The sequence below is a fragment of the Typopeltis vanoorti genome, chromosome 13, assembly GCF_054136105.1.
Source record: "Typopeltis vanoorti isolate ZY-2024b chromosome 13, IOZ_Tvanoo_1.0, whole genome shotgun sequence".
NCBI classification, from domain to species: domain Eukaryota; kingdom Metazoa; phylum Arthropoda; class Arachnida; order Uropygi; family Thelyphonidae; genus Typopeltis; species Typopeltis vanoorti.
In genome coordinates this window covers 63,694,414-63,720,744 of record NC_143561.1, presented here as the reverse complement: position 1 = coordinate 63,720,744, position 26,331 = coordinate 63,694,414, and the positions used below count along the sequence as shown (strand labels likewise).

The 26,331-nt window shown below is 34.9% G+C and overlaps 1 protein-coding gene across 2 annotated transcripts in view; it reads left to right on the top strand.

The window, feature by feature from the left end:
* Positions 1-26,331, top strand: part of LOC150100223 (transmembrane protein 245) — a 282,836-nt gene that overhangs the window by 234,580 nt on the left and 21,925 nt on the right. The window contains exon 13 of one of the 2 annotated variants that reach the window (XR_016549228.1): positions 715-890. Coding sequence is in view for 1 of the 2 variants with exons in the window: in XM_090402358.1 (XP_090258484.1) it covers positions 715-736 (22 nt within the window). In the remaining variant the exon portion in view is untranslated. Of the gene's footprint in view, positions 1-714; positions 1,006-26,331 lie in introns of those variants that run through there. The other variant, XM_090402358.1, reaches the window with a different exon arrangement.

Below are 26,331 nucleotides of genomic sequence, written 5' to 3'. Positions count from 1 at the left end.
TGAATTTTTATAGTCTGATTCCTTTTTTTGTCATTATCCGCAGGTTATCATATCATTATCACACTCCCTATCCTTCTAAGGTGGGTTTCTGCTTCCATAAAAAAATACCTTTTTAGTACAATTATCTGCAGAAAGGTCATTTACATATTTGTAAGAGTTCAGACTACTTATACTCTTAAGTTGCCATATGGATTATAAAATGTCTCAAAAATTTTCCATCAAACATAGGGGAAACTCAAACATAGATCATCTCTTGTCAGAATGATGCGTTTATAGCTACCAGTTTTGTTCCAAGCTTTTGCTATTTTTCTCTTATCCTTAATGCCTTTTCCCAGATGTCATACACAAATTCATATTCCTTGAATATTGAATAATTATTGTTAATTGGAAAACTACAAAACATATGCATAAAGTTTTAGTTAAATTAAAACATCAAATATATAGAATCTAACACACTTGGAGAAACATTATAGATTCTCATAGTATCTGTGTAATAAATTGTTTAGCTTCAAATATTGTTTAGTCTGTTAAATATATTTTGCTTTTATTTTTATTACAATCATTTTTTGTAATAGAACAAAAATGCAGGAATCTTTTCATAAATATGAAAAGCTCGTAATTTTTGCTTTTTCTTGCTTATTTTTATATAATTTAATTTTTGTTTCTTTAATTAAAAAAAAATTATGATTCATATTATGATTTTTGCATCCATAGGGCAACATCCGCATCAAAATAGATGTGGAATTGGAATTGCCACGTTTACTCCAAGATGAAAACTGATGTTTGTAGCCTTCATAGATGCTGGTTAAGCATACTCCATCCAGTATATGAAATTGTTGTTCAGTCCATCTGAGCTGATGCTATAAAATGATGTTATTAAACTGCATGATGTAAATAGTCACTTAATAGAATTGAAAATATTTTTAATTTTATTATTATTTTTTTGTATGTTTTATATTATATGAAACTTTCATTTTTGTTTAAACTTTTCCCCCTTTCTTGTTATTGCTGCCTTTTCTGTTGTTTATGAAGATGCATGTAGATAGTTCAGAATCTGCACTTCAATTATTATTTATTTGTTATTATTTATTTATTCTTTTTTTTTTTTTTTGCATGTCTTTGACTACATTAGTAAAATGTTCAGACTGTTTGGATACCTTCTTAAGAAATTCATATCAGAATTTTTTTAATGAATGTAAACTTTAATAATTATATTTTGCTTTTAGCATTTTGATAACAACAGGACTGACTGTTTGCTTAGATGTATATGAGCATTCATTGTGCAATAATGAATTTTAAAGAAAATATTCCAAATATCTCTCATACTGTATGAAGGAGAATGAATATAAAATCAGTGGTAGTGAATATAATTCTCTTATGAGATTCACAAACAGGAAATATATGTTGCTGTTGTCTTATGCTTAACATATTAACTAAAGTAATGCATCTGAAAAGAATTTACACTAGCCTAGTCATATAGGTTTCCAGGAAGAATATACTAAACAAGTTTCATGTATTTAACTTCATTAGTGATTTTGGGTATTTTCATACAGGTGCCTGTAATCCTGTGGAAATTGTATTTGCATTGAAAATCAATTGTAGCACTTACTCTATTTTAAGATATTAATATTTACCTGTCAGGGATTAGAACCAGATAGCAGCAGGCATCTGCCCTACTCTCCCCTGAAAGTCTTGATTCACTGATAATCGCTGAAGGCTGATGATCAGCTCCACCTGCTTCCTTTAGAGAATAAAAGGCATTAGAGGACTATTTTCATACAGAGCCTCTGTAGCTCAGTCAGAATAGAAGCCCTGTGGTCAGAAAGACCTGGGCTCAATTCCCATCCAAGAGGTAAAGAACCTTTATCTGATCTCTTTACTAAAGGTGAGTTAGCCGGTCTCATACAGAGGTAGGGGTTTTTTGTCCCCCAGAACAGGCAAACTGGTCCCATGACACACACACATCTACAGACATAAAAATTGCCCCCCCCCCCCCAATGCAAGACTCTGGGACAAGCCGGTTGGGGTTCTCACAGTCGCATAATCATAGCAGACTCTGCATCAAATGGGAGGATAAAAATGAAAAATGCTATAAAAGAGAATCTGTAGCTCAGTCAGTATGGACAAAACCCTTCATTTAGGAAGACCTGGGATTAAATTCCATCTGGAATGTGAAGAACGTTTATCAGGGCTTTACAACTGAAGGTGAGTTAGCTAGTATCATACAAACTTGGAAGGGTTTTTCATCCCAAAGTCAGACAAACTGTCCAAGAGAACACACAATTTACATTGCCTATACTTATAGGCATAGGGCTAACTATCTTATTCTAAATTTATGGTTATGAAATCAAGTATACTGGGAAGGTTGTCAGCGCTTAAATACCTATTAGCCCCACTGTTGATGATAATTTTCATACAGCAGTACTTACTTCCTTTTCTACTAATAGTAAACCTATTATGTGATATATTCAGCACAATTTTAAATAAATTTTTGTGATATAGTGTGATTTTTTGTTAGATAACTACTTTAATAGTTTGTTATCACTGCAAAGCTTGCATTTTCCTATAATTAAATTACAAAAAAAGCATTTGAATTTCATAGAAATAATTTTTTTTGTAATTTTAGTTGATTGACTGTATTTTTTTCCCCTTTCATATATATATATATATATATATATATAATTAATATTTAATATTTGTTGAATATGTAATAACACCCATAACTGTTGAATTCTTCATGTATGTTTTAATAATTATAAATATTGGGAAATAGATGGAATCCCTAATTATCTGTTATAACCTGTTTTTTGCTGAGGATTTTAGACTACATATCTGCAAATTCAATATGTTGTTTTGATAGTAGCTCGATTAGTGTATAACTTGCATAATGTTTATATACAATGATAATTTAAAAATGGAAAAATTTTGATAAAAAAAAGTGTTCTTATTTTTGAGCGCTTCAAAATTTACTGTTGATAGAACCCTGTTTGGATTTCCTTTCAGAAGACAGTTCTAGAAACACTGAAATAGAACTAGTTATAACAAATTTCTTTGTATATTTTTGGAGGATGTTTCCTAAAATGACTTGTCTATTTGCACAGGGCAAAGTGGAGAATTCAAAAATGTTGTCACTTGCACACACTGAAACTAAATTAATTTGGTATCAAGTAGAATAGAAAAGGCACAGTAAAATTCTTTTCAGGAGTAGGGTAAATTCAGTATACTAGTCACACATTTTATGCTTTTGAAAATAGGAATAAAATTTATTTATTTATTTATTTAATCTTCATATTACTAAAATTCCTATGCTTTGTTATGTAAACAAATATAATAAATTTATAATTAGCATAATATTAATGTAACGGAATTATCAAATGCATATCACATTTTAAAAATAAATCTTATATCAACAGACATAGAAAATTTATAATAGACTGAAATTTTTGATGAAATTAATCTTTTAGTTGTAGAATTGCATCCAGAAGGACAGGTCTTCAGCTGTTTGCTGATTTAAAATCATATAAAGAAGAGTTTAGCTTATTTAAGTAAGATAGCGAATTATCTTTTTGGGAAAGGGGAAAAAATGGAAAAATATTCCTTAAAGATAAATTTAAAATACAATGTGGAATGATTACTAGAAGTGAAAATATTGCTGACATTAGCTATCATCACATTTTTGGGTGATATTTGTATAATAACATAAATGTATCTTGCTATCGAAAACTGGACTTTGTTTTCATATTCATCCTTATATATTGCTGTTTTTGCCATTTCATGGTTGAATGAAATCTCCAGCTTTTCTTGGTTAATACAAACCAGTCTAGTCTTCTATTTAAATCTTAGAAAGTTCTTGGACCTGTTGTTTTGTTTGTTGTTAGCTGAAAGGGTGTCCCCATTATTTGTTGCTGTTTGATAATCATATTATTTTTTGATTTTGTATTTAATGTGGTATCAAACTTTTATTCATTGGAAATACTATTATTGTGTTGTGTGTGTTATATTTTTTTCTTAGAAGTTCTGTAAAAATAACATATTGAAAGACTTCAGTGTATATTTATGACTCATGATGTGATTAAAAATTAGTATTGTATATTTTATATACATGAGAGATGTTTATTATATGTAAATATATGATTATAATATATATTTTATGCAATTTAATAATGCAAAATTTTATATTTACCATATATTATGAAGTGTTTTTACATAAAGCATAATGTGCATTTTAAATAAACGTTATGTAATTAAAAAAAAAATTGAACAGTAGGATATGTTTGTTTATTTTAAAAACAGTAAACATTTAAAAATGCTCATTCTTAAATATGAATGAGCATTTTTAAATAAGCATGTAGTAGAATAAAATTTCACATGGTTGTAATGAAATTTTATTCCCAGAGTGTTTATTTTTGAGAAGTAATTAATAAATGTGCTTTCAATATTCATCTTTAAAAGTAACATTTATTGAAGTGTCTGGTAGTAAATTAGATATTAAGTTATGAAATCACTCTCCTCCACATACATGTAAATGATAATAGAAGGTTATTTGTACAACAGAAAATGCATAATATTGCGAAGGTATGTCTCTTTAAGGGTATAGAAGGAATGTTGAATTTTTACAGAATATATTTGAAATTCTACTTATTAACTATACATTTTGTTTAAACTGTAAGGTTATTATTTGGAATGTTTTCTACAACATGAAGAATCACTGAACATAGTTATATTCAGTGTTATTAATCATTATTTTTTTTAACAAAAGCATAATTTATTTAAGAACTAAGTTTTATTGGGAATAGTTTCCACGAGCCTACCTGCAATCTCTAGATGAGATTGCAAGTACAGGCAGACCCTAACCTACATAAATTGAGACTAACACAAAATATTGTGAAATGGCTATAGAAAAAATTTTAAAAATGGTTTTAAAAATTTCACGTAAGGCACCTTACTCACATGCCACCTAACAGTGGTCTTGCAGAAGACCACTGTTAGGTGCAAGCCGACAATGTGTGTGTGTGTGTGTGTGTGTGTGTGTGTGTGTGTGTGTGTGTGTGTGTGTGTGTGTGTGTGTGTGTCTCCGTCAGTCTCGCTTTGTCTACTATCTGTATTCACACACTTTGGTAATTTTAGTGTTTTCATGCACTGTATGTTTTCATATACCAAATGCACCAAAATTGATCTGCAGATGAAAATGAAATTTATAAAGAAATATGAAGGTGGACAAAGATTAATGACCACAGGAAGTGATCTTAATCTTGCATCATTAACAGTGAATGCAATCATGAAAGAAAATATTAAAGGATCTACCTCTTTACAGTCAACAATAATAACAAATATATATATATATATATATATATATTCTGGTGCTATCTCAAAATGTGCCAAAAGAGATAACAGTTATGTTCTGTGAGATTGCAGCAGGAATAGTGATTAGAGAAATGGATCCTAATGTATTATGGCTCTTAAAGCAAAAAAGAAATAGATAATACTTTAGCCTGTTTTTAAGAGATTTATGAAGAGAAGAAAGAAGCACCATCTCTTGATAATTTCATAAGGTTGAAATGAAATTATTTTTAATTTTTCTATTTTCTCATTCTGTTTATACTGTATTATATTACTTTGCATTAATATAATTGGATATTGAATTCTAATTTTGTGTATGCATCTTGTGAATGAAACTAACAGAAATAACCTACAAAACATGTTATTATACTATGATGTACATGTGCTGTATATCATAATACTAGCAATGGGGCAATTAATGGATGGAGTTTAGTTAAATCTGTGTTACTGTAGTTTAAATCTGTGATAAAGTTTACGGAACATAACTCTTACATAAGTTGGGAGGCTGAATCTGGCGGAAATCAAAGTTGAAAAGAAGAGAATTAGCAGGAATTCTCTTGAAGAGAATTCCTGCTAATATTTGCATGATAAGATAATTTATAAAAAAATACACATTTTAATTTATAAATTATCTTATTCAAATATTAGCAGGAATTCTGTTCAAGAAGTCCTAAGCTAGTGGCTATGAAAATGCCATTAAATGAAACTTGTAGACCCTGACTGCAATGAACCCATAGAAACCAAAGTTTGTATTGTTATAGACAAAATTTACTATGGTGATTTTTTTAGGAAGGAAGGTGTAAATTCACTGCAATTAGTTTCAGGAACAAATATATTCAGTGGCATTTGATGATAAGAACTGATGATTTGGAACTTTTCCTCTTGTAAGCATTCAGGAGGAAAATCCTTTCATTGCAAGGTTTTATGGCATTTAGGTAATTTATTGTTGATATCTACATGTGGTTTTAAATTTTGAACATATAACAGCTAAAATAAACTTCTTGATTATCTTTTTTCATATCTGGTATGATTACCCAAAAATAATAAATTTTGATTATAAATTGACCAAGTTCTAATTAAACCAGTAGTTTCCATCGTATGTCACCTTGTATCCTGCCAAGTCAGCTGAAAAGGTCCAGTCTATGACTTTGTAGCTCAACAATTGGGAACCATTCATTTTGTCTATTAGTGTGTACTCCCATGTGTATACTCCCAAGACAGTTCACGAACCTACATGGGAATTGCTGTTAATGTATGAAATTACTGACAAATTACTGCTTACAGTCTCGTCTTCAAAGACAGAGCTGTTTCTCTTGTCATATTTAATTAATGATAATTTAGGTCTTTCCTCAAAATAAGTTTTTCGAAACAGTCTTTTGTTTATTCCATTTCATAGAGTAGTCAGTTAATGGATATCACATTCTAACTTTGCTTTAGTTTTTGTATTAAAAAGCAATTCTTTCCAAATACAAAACATTTGGAAGCATTTTAACTTACTACAAGTCCAGAGGCATTGTAAACAATATATGTTGGCAAAATTTGTGATATTTGGTTTCAAGAATGCTCCTACAAAGTTGGCAGAACTCCTAGTACAAAAAATAACTGTAATATTTTCTGTACTAGGAGTACAGAATTAAATACTTTGATATTTAATGATAGTTCAATTATCTAATAAGCTTAGAATTCACTAATTAAATATAGTTATTGCATAGTTAATTGGCTGAATTAACTAATCCTTGGAATAGATAGATAGACTTAAGAGGTATGATTACTTTCTTGATGTTAAAAATATCTATATGCAGTATTTTCATCCATGAAATTGTTAGCATCATATGGTTGATGAAAGTACTGTGTTTGAAATTAAAGAAATTACATTAAATCAGACAAAATATATAAAAACTGTTACTTTTTTGGCATTTGCATTTATTTGATCCTTTTGTATTAAAATATTGTAAAATAATATTTTGTTTTAAGTTATATTCTTATTTCTACAATTCAAGAAGAGTGTTTTGAGAGGAAGAGGGCTAGAATTCATTTGTCCTGTGATAATTCTACAGCTAGGTATCACACAGATGCTTAAAAGTATTATTAACATCTGACCTCCATGAAGTCAGAGACTCATTGTGGGAGGTACACACTATCATAAGACTTCAAACCATTCTTTAAACTGATTCAGTATGTCTACATTCACAACACACTCAGGCAATGCATTCCACTTACCAACTATTCTTCATGCAAAGAACCTTCTTCTCGCTCCTCTGCTTGCACCCTCTTTATGCAGTTTCCAGGGATGGCTTCTTGTTCTAGCCCTCTCTCATTCTATAAAAATTTCTTCTATGTTAACCTGATAACAACTGACTAATTTATGTCTCAACCCCTCTCCTCCTATTCATTACTTTTGCAAATTTACATTCTTTCAATTTGTCTTCAAGCTCAATATTACAAACACCACTGACCACATTTGTGAATCTTCTCTGGTCTAACATATCCTTGCTTGTCACGATGAAACCCACTGACCAAATCTGTGGACAATAATCCATATGAGACCTGATCAAGGCCTTATATAATGGAATTATAACATCTTTATTTCTGTATGTCAAGGTCCTCAATTACCATTATCCCATGTGAGGACTTCACACTTGTGCAATGTGGCTTCTGAATTTTAGGTCTTTGTCCACTACCACTCCCACATCTCCTCTAAAGTTTTCCCATCAAGTATGTACTTTGCATCCCATTGTTGCTTACCAAATTTCAAAACGTTCACTTTGTGACATTGAACTGACAGTTCCATACTCTCGCCTACTCATACAATCTATTCAAGTCATCTTAAGGCCACAAAATCTGCTTGACTCCACATTGTTCTTCCCAATTTTGCATAATCTCCAAATAGTTGCATATCACCAGTTAAACCTATCCCAATATCATTAATATACAAATTGAACAACAACAATGAGCCCCAATACCCCTGCAGCACACCACTAGTGAACTTCCTCTTTTGGGATAGTGGATCTCCACGTACAACTTTCTGATACCTATCTGACAGCCAGTTACCAATCCAACTCAAAAGTCTGTTATCCAAGCCCATCTATTTCAATTTATTTAACAGCTTGTCATGTGGCAGTCTATCAAAAGCATTTGCAAAATCTTAGTATATGCATCTCCCTTGTCCAAAACATTTATCACCTTTTTATAGTATATAAGTAAGTTGGTAAAACATGATCCATGATCTCCCTTTAACAAACCCATGCTGACAATTACAAAGAACGCTGCTGTTATCAACCCATTTCTGTATCCTAGTTCTTATCAATCTCTCTGGTACCTTAACCACAACTCTAGATATTCAGTTTGGCCTATAATTTGTAGCCACAGTCTTATCACCATTTTTTTTTTTTTTTTTGCAGTGGAACAATTTTACCTTCTTTCCACTCTCTTGGAACCTCTGCTGTTGTAAGACATTAAACAGGGAGTGGGGGAAGTTGATTTTTTTTTTTATGGTGCAAAGACATCAGAGGTCATACTGTGCCAGGACACAGGTTTACATATGGTAAACATATAACTGTTTACCATATGGCAGTGCATATGGTAAACAGTTAGTAGGATCACTAACATCTGCCCTTTGTGGGAATCGAACTGACAGCATCTTGGCTGGAGAGCAGATACACTATTTGGCCAACCAGGCTGGCTTATTAAACAGGCATACTAATGTTACTGCCAATTCCCTAAAACATTGCCTGAAGACATGTGATATGTCATAAAATCCTATGTTCTTAATCATTCTTCCTTCTACTTGTCAGATATCTGAAAAAAACTAGGATTTTTCTTGGCCTGATTTGTAAATTTCTGCTCATACTGTAGTTTTGCTGTTCTTACCAACTGAGTCACCTTTCTGGCTCATTCTTTATACTATTCATGCAATTGATTGCTACCACTATTCATCGTCTGCTGCCTCCACAGTATACTTTTCTTCCAAATTTGATGCTTAATCCCTTTATTCATCCATTTTTTATGAATGGATGAATAAAGGATGAATATCAATGATAAATATGTTTGTTCATTTTCCATCCAGCATTTATCTCCCTCCTGCTTAACACCTCATTCCATGCTATAGCTCTAATCTGTCTCCTAAGGTTTTCATAATCACCAGACTTGTAATTCTACATATAATCCTTTCCTCGTAGAAGTCTTCATATGGCTAGCCACAACCCAGATGAGCACTTCATGTTTACTCAAATGAACTTTAGGGAAGTGCAAAATCCCCACTCACAATTGCATCTAATGAATGATCAAATCTAAAACTTGATTCCTCTGTACCCTCCTTTATATACTGTCTAAGAAAGTTGTCTCTCAAGAAATTAATTTTCCTTATTCTCAAATACTATAAGTTCATTCCAGTCTATACTGCCATAATTAAAATCACCCATAATAATCACTTTTCCTTTGTTTACTAACCAAAGTTGCCATATTCATTTCTTTATCACCACCCTCCACATTCCTGTCCTATAGCAGCATCAGACTAAATATCTCTTCCTATCAACCTCCGCCTGAATATTGATTATATATTGTCAATAAATGTATGTTTAATCTCAAGCCATGTTGTCAAAAATAAAATCGGGCAATATTGACAAAATTAGATGAGCTGAGGCTCTCTTTTATTTAAAAAAATGGTTTTTTGGTCTTTCATATTAAATATCATGATTTTTATTTATATTATAGTGAGTTACATGCTGATTGTTAAATTTAAAAAAAAAAAATTTTATTTATTTTATAAGTAATTGTGTAATTATTTGAGTATCATCATCAACTGTTCTCAATCCACTGATGTATGAAGGTCTTTTCAAAATTTCTTGTTCTGGGCTGCTTGTTGCCAGGCAATTCCAATGTGATAACTGTTGATTGGATTTTAACAGTATAGATGCAAACACAGATTGATAAGAAAATAACTATTTATTAACTTTAATGCTAATATTTCGCTGGTATTATATCCAGCATCTTCAGAGCATACAAACAAAGTTTGTTACAGTGGCGAGACAACCGCAATCCTGTGTAACAGTGGGACTAGTATGAGTGATTGTAGCATGCAACACAAAGACCAAAGTGCTAATTAGGTGGCATCTAAGTTTTTTTTTAAAAAAAAGATATTAATTTGGTCTTAGGATGACTGTCTCCCAAATCTTTGGTAGATTTATACAGCCATACATGTTGAGGTTTGGAGTATGTTTCAAGGCTTCTGTTGATTCCAGGAACAACCTCTCTGACTTGTAAAAGCTTCTGTGCAGTACTTTTGTTTTTTTCCAATTGATCCTGTGTACAGGGGTATCCAAAGCATGGACTGCCAGACTCGACTTGCCATAGCAAAAGTGCCGGATATTTTTTGTATTCACGGAGGCTGATGTCCACAGTTCTTCCTGTCTGTCCATAGTAGACTCGATGACATGAACAGGCACTTCATAGACTCCTGGATGCGATAAAGGAGAGAATCTGTCCTTAGGTGAATGGATGAGAGTTGCCAGTTTCACATAAGGTTTAAATACATTTATACTGTTAAAATCCAATCAACATATGTGATGAACACATAAGCCTTTCCACACGGTTAATGTGATAACTGATTTCATCTTTCACTATCTTAATGATTGTCCACTAGATCTTTTTACAGTTTCTTGGAGTCTAGTTCATTGTGTTATAGTCAAATGCTGGTCAGTTCCTCTAGCAGTGTGGTCTGCCCATTGCCATTTTAGGGTTTTCACACAGATGGTGTCATCTTCCACTTTGGTCATTCTTCTTATACACATATTTCATTTCTCATCTCTCCTGGAACCATCATGCATATCTCCATGCTTCTCTTAGTGGTCTCCTTCCTTTGGTTGTCTCTGGATAAGGGTCCAAGGCTCCAATGTGACAGGCAGGCAGTGCGACAGTAATCCTATGAACACCTCATAATTACAAATAAGAGGATAATAGGTCTGTAGTTTTTCAGGTCTTCTTTGTCCCCTTTTTTATATAAAAGGATCACTGTAAAGTTTCCACTCCATGGGATTTAAGCATTTGTCAAGGCATTTAGTAAATTTTATTCTAAGTTATTAGTTGTTGAAATGGTTAAAGAACTCTTGAAGTAAATTTGAACCATGACTCCAAATCAAGAAAAGCATCATTGATGTAACTTTTCTACATTTTTGGTTTTGATGGAAAGGTATTCATTCCTTGTTTATTTGTTCTTTTATTTGAAGGCTTTCAAGTATATATTTGTCAGTATAGGAAAAAGATGATCGGAAATATCTACAAGAAATGGAGTCCAAAGCACAGAGCCATAAGTAATGAAAGTAGTCAAATCTTGATGAACATAGAAGAAATGGGAGAGAGATGGACAAGATACTGCTCAGAGTTATATAAGACACAGGGATATGTTGAGGTCCAGAAGAGGTTAATTGAGGAAAACATGACCACAAAGCACAGATGGAGAAACAGTTATACTGAGGAATGACGATGCAAAGGCAGTAAAACATCTGAAAAACTATTAAAACCCCAGGAATAATGAGATCACAGGAGAGATGTTTCAACATCTCTCCAGTGATTGCACATGGGAGGAAGGCAAAACACCAAAAGAATAGACAAGATCAATCCTAATACCTATCCACAGAAAAAAAAGAAAAATAAAAGGAAGCAAATTGGACTGCAAAAATTACAGAAGTTAATTCACTCTCTTATATCACCTTTGATCTTGGTTTCACCCAATAGAACCAAAACATAGCAACTTTAAAGTATCCAAGTATGTTCAGTCTTTGTTTTGGCTGCAATTGCCATGTTATGGGCAAACAGAAAAGCCAATTAAGCTCATATTATTATTATTATTATTATTATTATTCAGGCCTCCATGGAGTCAAAAGACTCATCGTGGGAGGTCCTTCCTAAGAACATAAAGTCTGTCAAGACTCATCGAGGGGAGGTTCCCCCTAAGAAACACAAAGTCTATCATACTACTCCTTAAACTCATTGACTGTTCTCGCCCTCACCACTCTATCAGGCAATGCATCCCACTGCTCAACCACCCTCCATGCAAAGAAACCACTTCTCACCCTCTTGCTCACAGTTTCCTTTCGTAACTTCCAGGGATGGCCTCTTGTCATCACTCCTTCCCGCTGTTCAACCAAGTGAAAGAACTCCACAGTGTCAACCCTGTAACCACCTCTCAACAGTTTAAAAGTCTCAATCATATCACCTCTCCTTCTTCTATCTGCCAAACTCTGCAGTCCACATTCCCTCTGCCGATTCTCATAACTATCCTTGTACAGTCCTGAGACCATCTTTGTAGATATCTTTTCCACAGTTAATTTATCCCCTTCAAATCCTGGGGACCAAATCTGAGAACAATAATCCAAGTGTGGTCTGATCAGAGACTTATACAACGGAATGATAACCCTCTTATCTCTGCAGGTCAGTGTCCTTCTCATAATTGCAGCAATCCTCTGTGTTACCTTCCCCACCTTTGCAATATGTCCCCTAAACTTCAGGTTTCTATCAATCATCAACCCCAGGTCTCTTGTCTCCCCAATTTCCTCCAGTATAACTCCTCCCATAGAGTATGCAGCATCCCATCAATGTTTTCCAAACCTCAAGACCTTACATTTTGCTGTATTAACCCATTACCCCCATTCATTTGCCCATCTATCTAGCTTATTCAAATCCTCTTGCAGGGCTACCCCATCTGCACTATTACTAATAATCCTTCCCAGCTTCGCATCATCTGCAAACAACTGAATATCCCCTTGCAATCCACTGGCAATGTCATTGATATAAAGGTTAAACAATATAGGTCCTAGTACTGAGCCCTGTGGGACCCCACTTGTAACCTTCTGTCTCCTTGAAACTGCTCCACCATACACAACTCTCTGATACCTATCAGACAGCCAATCCTGAATCCAGTTGACCAATCTGACATTCAGACCCATGTGTTGCAACTTAAATATCAGCTTATCATGTGGCACCCTGTCAAATGCCTTTGCTAAGTCTAAGAAAATTGCAGTATATGCCTTTCCCTCATCTAATGTTCTTGTAACTTTATTATAAAAGGCTAGCATATTGCTAAAACAAGAGCGCCCTTTCACAAATCCATGTTGACTCTCACAGATAACATTACCCTCATCTGCCCAGTGCTGTATACGGTCCCTCACTACTTTCTCCAAGATCTTAACAACTACCGATGACACACAGACTGGCCTATAATTAGACACTTCCAGTCTGTTACCACCCTTATGCAATGGCACTATCTTACCTTCCTTCCATTCCCTGGGCACCTTTGCCGAAGCCAGACTTTCATTGAAAAGCCAGGTTAAAGGCACTGTCAGTTCCCTAGCACATTCTCTCAAATCTCGTGGTGAAATACCATCCTGTCCAAGAGCTTTATTGACATCCAGGGTTCTCAGTATCTGAAACGCACTCTCCTCCTGTACCTCTAAACCTTGAACCTGCCCTATCCCTCTAGCATTAAAACTGACTTCTCCAGGATGAAATACTCCAATAAAGTGGTCATTGAACAATTCCACTATGTCCTCTGCATCAGTCACTCTATTCCCATTTTTATCCCACAATATCATTCTTCCACAGTCATTTCTCCTCCTACTGGCCACATAGCTAAAAAATTCCCTAGGATTTTCTTTGGATCTTAGGGCCAATCTCTTCTCATAATCCAGTTTCGCTTTCCTTACCACACTAGTCACTCTTCTGGCCTGTGTCTTATATTCTTCACGCATCCTCTCTTCATCTGTCTCCTTATATCTCTTCCATAGCCTCTTTTTCACATGCAATTCCTGTTTAATATTGTTTGTCATCCATGGGACAAATGGGACAGCATGTTAAAGATATCACTTATAGTAGAACCAGGGTCTTGGCTCTATCCAGCTATCAATTCTTCTGATCCCAACAATGACCAATCTGCTATCCACCCAGTGAACTGGGATAGATTTAAAATTATTGGTAGATGCTATGATGAATTTGAAAGGAAAGTTTTGGAATCAACAGATTGTACTTAAACCTTTCTGATTGTTACTCCTTTGCTATTTAGCTGTGGTGTATATGACACCATGACCTTGTTCATGTGCACAGCAATGCTGTTAATTCAAAAATTCTTTCAAATGTTAGCATTCGTTTTTAATTTAATATTATGGAAGCTATACGCAAGTAATATTTTTACATATCTGTGATTTTTTTTCACTTCTATGTTATGCACCCAATGAAGTCTTCTACCAATACAAAACTAATAGTGCTTTTTTTAAGTAATAATTATTTTTTTTCTATTTTTATTATCTTTTGGTTTTCTAGTCGCATGAGTTATATGTATATGAGGCAATGTTCCTGTTAACAAAAACTGCATGTTTTACAAAAATAAACAACTGATGATTATTTTCACTGTGAGTAATGATTTCCATGTGTAGAAATGTATATGTGTCTGCACTGGTTGATAAATATGAAGGAGGAAAGATGACATTCTGATACTTGTATTTTATCTGAATTTGTGGGTGTATCCACTAACCATGGGGACACTGTAATTCAATGCAGACATATTAATTTCAAGTGCATGAAAAAAATTATCAAAATCAATGCATTTTCTTCTATTGTTAATTTAGACTTGATTTTAATATTAAATATAATTAACTGTGATTAAAATGTCCTATCATCTTAAATCTCTTTGTTCCATTTAATAAAGAAATGCCCTTGAAAGTTTTATTCCAGCAGTTCAAGATAGAAATTAAAATAAAAAATATATATATAAAAAGTTCCTTTCTTACAGAGCTGCAAGTATAATTTATCAAATTAAATAATTGTTAAAATTTACTTGCAAAAAAAAAAAAAAAATAATAATAATAAAATAAAACAATAAATAAATAAAATAAACACAAATAATGCAAAGCATGGAATGCTCTGGTTGAACAAATCACATATTGATTCTATGTGTTTTGGAGTATAGAATTAAAAATGGAATCAGTTAATATACAATCCAAATTTTTGTTTATCTCTGGCAACAATAAGTATTTTGTTTTAGTTTCGTTTGTTTGCAGTCCCATTTTCTTTGCCTCCTCCCTCATTTGTCTATAACCTTCTCTGAGGCTTCTCTCAATCCTTCCAACACAGTCCACATCATCTGCAAAAGCCAAAAGCTGTAGACTTCTATTCATAATAGTTCCACCTCTGTTTATGATTACATTTCTATTACCCTTTCAAGGCATAAGTTGAAAAGCATTGTTGATAGTTGATCTCCTTTGGTAATCCTGAACTCTGGTGTGAGTTCACCCTGTATTTGCACTCTACACATGTGGTATTTCTGAGTGTCATTTTAACTAATCTTATCAATTTAGGTGGAATTTGGAATTCCTTCATAACTTTGAATAGCTTATCTCTATTGATGTTATCATAGGCTTGTTTAAAGTCCACAAACAAATGGTGCAGATTGATATTGAACTCGTAGCATTTCTCCATTATAGTTTGTACTGTAAATATTTGGTCTGTTGTTGATCTACTGTACCTAAAGCCACACTAGTAGTCACCCAGCATTTTTTCTTTGAAAGGTTGCAATCTCATTGCCAGTACCCTTGCAAATATTTTATAAATTATTACTAACAGTGATATTCCTATATAATTTTGGCACAGAGACTTGTCATTTTTCTTATGGATAGGAACGATAATAGCAGTGTCCCATTCAGTAGACATAGACTCAGTTTCCCATACCTCTGACAAGCACTCATGTATTTTGATTAATAATGATTGCTCACCGTATTTTAATAGCTCAACTGGTATTCTATCTTCACCAGGTGCTTTATTATTTTTCATTCTCTTTAGGGCTAATTCCACCTTGTGTAATTCTGGTGCTTCCTCTGTCTCAGCTTTTCCCATACTTCCCAGGGGTTTGTTAAACTCATCTTCTTCTGGAACCTTATTTTCCAAGCTTGTTTTATCCTAAAGGAGATCTTCAAAATATTCTTTCCACCTTCTCAAAATGTCATCCTTTCCATCGAGCAAGTCGCCCTCATGGTCTCTGCAGAAAGTTGTTCTGAGTTGAAATCTGCCTTTAATTTCCTTTATTTTATTAACATTTTCTTAATTTGTCCTGTATTCTTCAAATTCTCAATTTCATTTATTTAGCCTTGCCTTTTCCCATTCACGCTTCTTTCTTCTACACATAGTTTTTGGCTTTTTTTCATTTTTCTCTATATTCATTCTCATTTGCTCGAGTTTTCCATTCAAGCATCTGTAGACAAGCTGTATATCTGTCTTCAACACATTTTCTACATTCCAAATCATACCATTCATTTCTTTTATCATTGTTTCTGAATCCCAGGACTTCTTCAGCCGCTTTAGTAATTTTATTCTTGATACTTTCCCATTTTTTATTTATAGTCATATCATTTGTATATTCGGCTTCTTTTTCTTCATTTATTTCTTCTCTCAATCTTTCAACATATTTTTGTCTGATTTTTCCATCTTTTAATTTTTGGATGTCATATCTTGGTGTTCTCCTTCCTCTACCTATCTTATTAATTTTTATCCTTTGTTTATGTTTAACTCTTAACAAGTAATGATCCGTATTGCAATCCGCTCTTCTAAAACTTCTTACATCAGTGATATCTGTCACATGTCGTCTATCAATCATCACATGATCTACCTGATTTTCCGTTATTCCATCTGCTAATCTCCAGCTAACTTTATATACTTTTTTATGTCGAAAACAGGTTGTACATATGATCATATTTTTTCCACTTGCAAACTCCATTAGTCTCATGCCATTTTCATTACTTTCTTCATGTGCATTATCTCTTCCATTTGCTAGTTGGAAGGTCTCTTCCTTTCCTATTTTGGCATTCATGTCTCCTAGAACCATTTTAACATCATGTTTCATGCCTGATCATATATCTTCTCCAATAATTCATAGAAATTCACCTTATCTTCTTCATAAGAGTCCTTGGTTGGTGCATGTGCACATATAAGTGAAATATTGAACATCTTAAACTTTATTCTCAGTACACAAAGTCATTCATTAACTGGTCTAAAATCAAGAACCAAGTGTTTCCATTTTTTATCAACCAAGAATGCCGTACCAAAGGCTTTTTTGATCTCCTCCACTGTAAAAAAAAAATAGTATGTGTTCTGGTATCAAATATGCCAGTTCCTTTCCATCTCACTTCCCCCAATGCTGTTATCTGCACTCTATATCTCTGTAGTTCCTCACACACACACTCTCTTCAATGCTCCTAGTCTGTTCAGACTCAAGATATTCCAGCTTCCAAACCAATATTCATAATCCTTTTTCCGTTGTCCAGGTCATTTCATGAAGTCTGTCTGGTTAATTTTCCTTTTGGCTTTCTTAACAAGCTCAGTTTTTACAGGGCAGGGTTGTTAGCCCTGCACCCAACCTAACAAGAAGGAACCTGGTTATACCCCCGGGGACTGGGTACCCATTTTAATCGCCTTTTACGACATGCATGGGCTACATTGGGACCATTCTTTAACCCTGGTCACCACACGGGGTTGTAAGTTGTTGAGAAGAATAAAGGATAATAGTCTGTAATGGGAAAGGTACTTAGTGTATTTGCCCAGGTATGACAATGATGAGTTGAAGCAGAGAGCATGAGTTATGAATGATATGTTAGGAAAAATGTGTGGAAAGAAAGGAGTGCAGTTTGTGAATGTGTGTGATGAAGTTCAAGAACAAATGGAACTTCATAAGAGTGATGGACTATATTTGAATGGTTTTGGTCTAAGTCATCTGGAAAGGCTGCTGCTGGAAGGGGGAGTAATGAGTGCAGAAAATGGATCTGAGCAATTAGAAGGTGATGTGGAAGCAGAAGATTTAGGAAAAGAAGGATTGAAATATTGGGGCGTATGAATGGAGAAGTGGGTAGCATGAGTGTAGAGAAAGAGAGAGCACGTATGCCATGGAAACTGGTGGGGAGGGATTCAGGGTGGATAGGGGAACACACCATGAGAAAGGCCATTGCACAAAGAGGAAGCGAATGAGTTATAGATTAGAATGGAATGGGATGCAGGGGAAAACAGTTGAGTTTGAAGGGGGTTCCAGTATGTGTAATGAGAGAGAGGACTGGCTTGAAGAAGTCATATCTAATAAATGGTATCAGTGAAACTTGCTATAGATCCAGAATTTAACTATTATGTTTGTATATGAATACAAGAAGTATCAGAAAAAAAAGGGAATGAAACTTTTGCATTGATTGAGTTTATTCACCTAAAAATTGTTGGAATAAGTGAGACATAGTTGGATGAGGATGACATTCTGACAGGAATGGAGATGGAAGTGTATGATATTTTTTGTAAAGATGGAAAAAGTTAAAAGGGAAGTGGAGTGCTGCTGATGATAGGAGTTATGCCTGTGCAAGGAGGAAATAGTGGCAAGTATTTTGAGGCAGTATGTTATGAGATAGAAGTGAGTAGAATGAAATACTTGGTAAGATGTTGCTGTAGACCTGGTAATGTGGAGGGCAATGATCCTGCTAGGTCTAAACAAATTTGCCAAGCATATAGGAGGATAATTCTAATCATGACAGTAATATAAATATATATATTATTAAATTGAAGGTTTACTCGGTTTGATAACATATTAAAATTATTTAATGACTGAAAACCAAGGTTTTGAGTTAAACTTTATTAATATACACAACTAGTTTCGTCTGAGAACAGACTTCATCAGGTGCAAGCGAAAAGGACATAAAAAATATCAGAGAGAACCGTACAACTACTGGATTTCTACATTGAAGAATGTATAAAAACAACAGCAGTTAACATTTAAATGGAAGAAATAATTCTGGCACCTGACGAAGTCTGTTCTCAGACGAAACTAGTTGTGTGTATTAATAAAGTTTAACTCAAAACCTTGGTTTTAAGTTATCAAATAATTTTAATATATATATATATATATATATAGGGGTGACAAAATAGCATCCAGAAGTAAAGAAAATGAATTTCTCAAGTTTTTGAGCAAAAACTACCTCAGTCAGTATGTAACAGAGGGCACTCAAGGATTGAGATTCTTGAATTTGATCATTTCATCAGAGGATGCTCTTATATATGTTATATTAAATTTCCCTCCAGTTGGTGAGAGTGATCATGAAATAATTATGCATGTGAGGAAAGAATATATGTGGAACTACATGGGTGGTGATTATGAAAAGCTCAGGATAAAAAGGCTATATGCGGAACTACTATGTGTCAATGCAAAGATTAAGCATGCAGTACAGAGGAAGACATTATGGAGCCAAACATGGGATGAGTGGTAATCAGTTCCATGAGCACAAAGAGCAGCAAGGAAGGTGACTCAGTTGATAAAGGTAGCAGTGGTGCACTACGTGCAGCATTTAGTTAATGAAGCAAAAAAAAATTATGGAGTTCTTCCGATCTGTAGCCAACAGAAAAAAGAATGATTATGAAAGGATGCTATTGATTAAAGAAAATTGTAAAAGGATAACTGCAGAGAATATAATTCAGATATTAAATGAGCAATTCATAAATTTCTTTATGAATTTCATCCTTGTGAATGCAACATCATGTGGAGTTTGAGAGCAATGAAAGGGAGGGGAAGGAGCAGAGACTGACTATGAGTGAACCAGAGATATATAGAATATTGAGTAAATTTCATGTTAATAAGGCTGTTGGGCTTGATTATATATCATCATGTGTTTTGAATGTGCTGTGGAGTTGACATCTGCCTTGATATACATGTGTAATGTGAGTAGTGTGTAAGGAAAGCAGGATTGTACTTATAAGGGCAGTGACAGAACTCAACCTTCAAATTATAGACCAATTTGTGTGTTAGGAATTGTGGTTAAAGTATTGGAGAGGTTAGTGAAAACCAGGCTGTAGTACTGAGTAACAACAGTGTTCTCTTTGATGGACAGTAGAGATTTGCTAAAGAAAGTTCATGTTTTAATAATAATCTGCTTACTTATTACAAGTAGGTGACAGATACATTGGTCAAGGTTGATGGATGCACAATAGTATATAGTATACATAAATTTTAACAAAGTCATTTGCTAGACAGCTACATAGGTTAACTAACAACAATGGTGGGGGTTGGATATTAGATTAGTACATTGGAGGTTGGCTATTTATATATAGGTATCAGCAAGTTGTGTATGGGTAGCAATATCCCAGAAGAGGGAAAATCACTAGTGGCATGTCTCAAGGGTCTGTTTTAGGGACATTGCTGTTTAACCTGTGTGTTAATGATATTGGGGAAGATTTGAATGGAGATATTCAATTGTTTGCATATGATGCAAAGAATAACTGTGAGGAGTAGAGCAGATGTTGTGGCTTTACAAGATATCTTGAATAGATGAGTGAATGGTCATGGGAGTGGAGTTACCAGTTCAGTGTTGCAAAGTCTAAGGTTTTATAATTTGGATAACAAAGATGGATGCAGAGTATATGCTTGGTGGTGATATATTGGAGGGGGTGGAAGAAGTGGGGATTTAAAATTTAGCAGGCACGGTGCTAAAATTGTGAGGACAGCACAACAAATTCTAGCAATGATTCAGAAGACATTGACTTGTAGAAGTAAGGAGACATTAGTTCCATAGTGTGAAGCCTTTATTAGACCACACACCGACTACTGTGCACAGATTCACTTAGTTTTTCAAAGAATGAAGGGGTGTTGGAAAGAGTTCAGAGGCAATTGATAGGTGGTTTCTGGTCTCTGCAATGTGGAGCATGAAGAAAAGTTGAGAAAATATAATTTACAGTCTAGTGGATAGGAGGAGGAGGGGTGATATGATGGAGATGTACTAGTTGGTAAGGGGGTCTTATCAAATTAAAGTTGAGCAGGTGTTTAATGTAGAATGTCGTGGGGGGGACATCATTCCTGGAAGCTGTATTAGGAAGGTGAGCAAAGGAGTGAGAAGAAGTTTCTTTTGCATGGAGAGTGGGGAATGATTGGAGTGGATTTCTTGAGAGTGTGGTACTTTCAGAGAATGCGAAAGTACCACACTCTTAAGTGAGTGTGGTACTTTCACATGAGGTCTGAGGATAATAATAACATTCCTCTCCTGTTCTATATTACACTTGAGATGAAATTATATTCTTATTTTAATTCTATACCCAAGCATAAGCATAATACTGAAGTAACTTCACAATTGGTCTACTTGTATAGAGCTATTGACATTTACATCAATTGTCATAGTGGTTACATAATGCAAAAGCATCAGAAGGATCTCTACTCGGACTGGTGTCTACCTTTATTAGAGCTTTGTCAGGGGAAGCCAGACCCAAAAAAGATACCAGGGTTAAATCAATGCAGAAGTAACATATTTTTCAAATATACATAGGAAAAAAAGGTGTATGCCTTATTATTAAGGGGATAATATATATGCCCCTGATATACACTTCTGGAAAGTTTTTCCTGCTTGATTAGAATGTATATTATACTTGATGATTCTTGTAGCAAGGCTTATACGTTGGTCATATATAACTGGTAATTAGCTTAAGGAATTAACAATGCATATAACAGATATTAATTAAAGCAAACTTTAATGAATACCTTCAATATTTCGGCAACATCGCGTTGTCATCTTCAGGAACATACAAATATGGTATGTGCATGCAGGCACTAACAAAAGCAAATGAGGAAGAAGGCAAGAAACTAATATTGTTCCTAAAGTCCTAATGGTGTCCCCTAGCAGGCTAATTGGATTGTGTTGGCCGTTGGGCTGAAGTTCTCATAATGTAGGCTTCCGAAATTTGTTGAGATTTGGAACGTTGTTTAGAGCTGCTGATGATTCCATGAATAATCTTTCGTACTTGAACTTGCTGCAGTGTACTATTTTAGTTTTCTTCCAACGAATTCTGTGGCAGGTATCTAAGGCATGGTCTGCCAGAGTGTTCCACCAATACAGAGTGGCTGTATTGGTGGAACCAGATGTAGTCTTTGTTGTCTGAAATCCTGATATTCACTGTCCTGCCTGTTTGGCCAAAGTAGGACAATTTACAGCTGCAAGGGACCTGGTATACACCAGGTAGGTCTAGGGGGGAGAGGTTGGTCTTTGGTAGAGCAGATAAGGGATGCCGACTTTTTATCTGGTCTATAACAAGAAGTCAGGTCATATTTTTTGAGATATTGGTTATTTTCTCAGAGGTTCTCTGGATGTAGGGGATGTGATAGATTTAGTGTAATCTTTATTGGGGAGAGGGGTTGTGGTTTACTGGTTTTAGTATTTTTTTTTGATTTTTTGGGAGTTGTAGCCATTGACTAAGAAAGTGTTGAGGATGTGGTTTAGTTCAGTGGTTAGGGCATTGTGATCTGAGCAGATTAATTTTGCCCTGTTAAATCGTATTTTTATAATCCCATATTGTGAGGGGGGGGGGAATTGCTGGTGAATGTATCTGCCTGTATGGGTGGGTTTTCTATAAACAGAGAAAACCAAAAATCCATCAGCCTGGCGAGTGATTAAAGTGTCTAGGAAGGGGAGGGTGTTGTTTTCCTCTTTTTCTAAGTTGAACTGGACTCATGGGTGTTGGTTGTTTAAGTGTGTTAGGAAGGAGTGGAGTGTATCTGAGCCATGTGGCCAAATAGCGAACACATCATCTGCGTACCGAAGCCAAATAGTGGGTTTTGTGGGGCAGAGTTTAAAGCTTTCTCTTTGCTCTCCATAAAGAAGTTGGCCAAGGGTGGGGAAAGTGGTGAACCCATGGATGTCCCCTCTATCTGTTTGTAGAATTTTCCTTGCCAAACGAAATAGCCTGAGTTCATTGTGAACGGAAATTGGGCTGACTGAGATATCGGGAGGAAACTTGGCTTGTATGAGGTCTAGGGTTTCCTTGAGTGGGACATTAGTGAATAGGGAGGAGATGTCAAAACTGACCATTATGTCAGTGTGTTGGAGTGAGAGGTTTTTCTATACTGGCTTTGAAGTGGGCTGAGTTTTTTGTGTGTGATGGTGTGTTGCCAATATAGTTCGCGAGCGCTTTGGCTAATTTGTATGTGGGGGAATCAATGCCATCCACTATGGGACATAACGGCACATTTTGTTTATGTATATTTGGAAGTCCATATAATCGGGGGGGGGGGGGGATCTAGAGTTATAAAGTTTTAGTTTGTTAGTGACTTCCATAGGCCAAGACGTGACCTTCTTAAGGAGTCTGTGGAGAGTTCTAATCTGAGAGCTGGTAGGATTATATTCCATAGGGAGGTAGATGGTACCGTCTAATACTAAAGCATTAAGCTTACCTGTGTAGTCCTTTTGGTTGAGAACCACAGTGACGTTTCCCTTATTCGCTTTGGTGATTACTATTTTTTTGTTTTTCTTCATTTCTAGTAGAGCTGCATATTCGTCTTTGAATAAGTTGGTTTTTGGAGGTTTTGCTTTGGTGAGAACACCAGCTACATCCAGTCTGATGTTGTTGGCGATATGGTTAAGAAGGTTGCGAATCCCACGTTCTGTTTGGATCATGATTTCCTTGGCAGGTATTCTTTTAGGAGCTAGGGTGAAATTGTGGCCGCGTGAAAGTGCGGTGAGTGCTTCAGGCTTTAAAACTGCGGAAGAAAGGTTGACAACCGTGTTGAATGGTAAGGAAGTAGAATTCTTTATCAAGTTCTCATATTTTTTCGAATTCTTTTGTTGCCGAAGCACATGAGACGTCATAAAGAATCGTCCAAAAATCATGGCCGAGAGTATCTGAAACTTTTCCTGTAGCGCCTGTAAGGTTTTTGTTTTCGTCTGCAAGGAGAACGTGCATCACGGTGATTTGTTTTCTTAATAAGGCGAAACTAGTGCGGTTATAAATACAGAGAGCTTTTTGTGAAGTAAAACGTTGCTTCAATTTAACACAATTTGGGATTACCTTGTTATCCCGGCAGTGTTTTAGGAAGCTCCGACGATTTAGTTGTTTTGATATCTTCAACCTCATTTTGCCGTATTGACGGGCCTTTCGTGCGATGGAATCTCCGTGGATGATCGTTCAAGTACAAAAGATTATTTGTTGAATCATCAGCAGCTCTAAAAAATGTTCCAAACCTCAACAAATTTGGGTGCATGAAACTATCCCAAATTTGGGTAGCCTACATTACGAGAACTTCAGCCCAACGGCCAAGACAACCCAATTAGCCCGCTAGGGAGCACCGTTAGGAACGATATTAGTTTCTTCTTCCTCATTTGCTTTTGTTAGTGCCTGCGTGCACATACCATATTTGTATGTTCCTGAAGATGGCAACGTGACGTTGCCGAAATATTGAAGGGATTCATTAAAGTTTGCTTTAATTAATATCCGTTATATGCATTGTTAATTCCTTAAGCTAATTACCAGTTATACTTGATGAGAAATTATATTCTTGTACATTCCCATGGTGTTTTTGTTATTATAGAATACTAAGGCTTATGATGAAAAGTCAACAGCTTCAATGTATACAAGTAGACTATTTGTGAAATTACTTCTTGCATATTCTTACACTTGTGTATAGGATTAAAACAAGAATGTAATTTCTTGTAAAGTATATAATATACATTGTAACTAAGCAGAAAAACTTCCAACAACCTCTCCCATTCTGTTTATTTTTTTCTTTTACTAATCAACTTCAGATTAGCTCCTCTGATCACAGATGACATTGCAAAACTTAAAGCTGTGTGGAGGTGGGTGGATGAGAAGAAAGAAAGAAGCTGTTGATATATTTTTGGGAACAACTGATGCTTTGAGTCCTTACTGAAAACTGTGTGAAGAAGACTGTTCCAAAGCATAGAGGTAGAAAGAATAAAAAGAGGAGGATGCTGTTGGTTTAGTAAATTTGAAGCTGTGAATTTTGACATTGACTAGTAGTTGTTTGTGTTACAGGCTTGAGAGAAAGTAGAGGAATAGTGGTAGTCATTTCATCAGCACAGCACTAGTTGAAAAAAAAAAAAAGGATGATGATATTCACCTTGTGAATATCATCATCCTTTTTTAGAGATTTTTTAATGCATCATTCCAAATATGAGAATGATATTCAAAGGTATGATAGATTTGATATTTATACACTGTTAAGAATTGTACATGTGAAAAGTAAAGTTGAGCTGAAAATATACACCTTATCTTTTTTTAAAGGTTAGAGGTATCAATTCAAGAAGAGAGATATATTATTTCACATAGAGATATCATTATGATTTTTCTTGTGTGAAGTAAGATAGGATTGTTGACAATTTTTTTCACTTTATTATAAATTAAAGATGGTTTGAAATTATATTGTAAATTATACCAAATTCCTTCATCCAAGTATAAGTAAAAAAAAGTTTGCACATGAAGTATTTCACAACTAGGCTACTTGTGGCCTAGTTGTGATATAATAATATAATAATAATAATCTGACCCCACAAAGTAGAATCATCATGGGAGGTGCATACTGTCATACATGCGCCTACATTCACAACACACTTAGGCATTGCATTCCACTCTAACCTCACACCCACCTTTTATGGGTTCCAGGGATGGCCTCTTGTTCTATCCCCCCCCATCTCATTGTATGAGCATATATGCCTCAATCATACCCTCCCCTCCTGTTCACGGCTTTGCAATTTACATTCTCTCAATCTGTCCCCATATTCCACATTCCAAAGACCACTGACCACTTTTGTGAATCTTATCTGGACCCCTCTAACATATCCTTGTCAATCAAGGCCTTATACAGTTGCATCATAACCTCTTTATTTCTGCATGTCAGAGTCCTCTGCATCACTGCCATCATCCAATGTGATGTATTTACAACTTGTGCAATGTGGTCCCTGAATTTCAGGTCCTTGTCCACCACCACTCCCAGATCTCTCATCTCCTCTACCTCCTTTTAAAGTTTCCCCACCAAAAATTATACGTTGCATCCCATCATTGCTTACCAAATTCCAAAACCTTACACTCTTGCAACATTGAACTGACAGTTCCCCTTACTTGCCCATTCATGCAAACTATTATATAAAGTCCTGTAAGGCCATAACATCTGCTTGACTCCACATTGTTCTCCTCAATTTTGTATTATCTTCT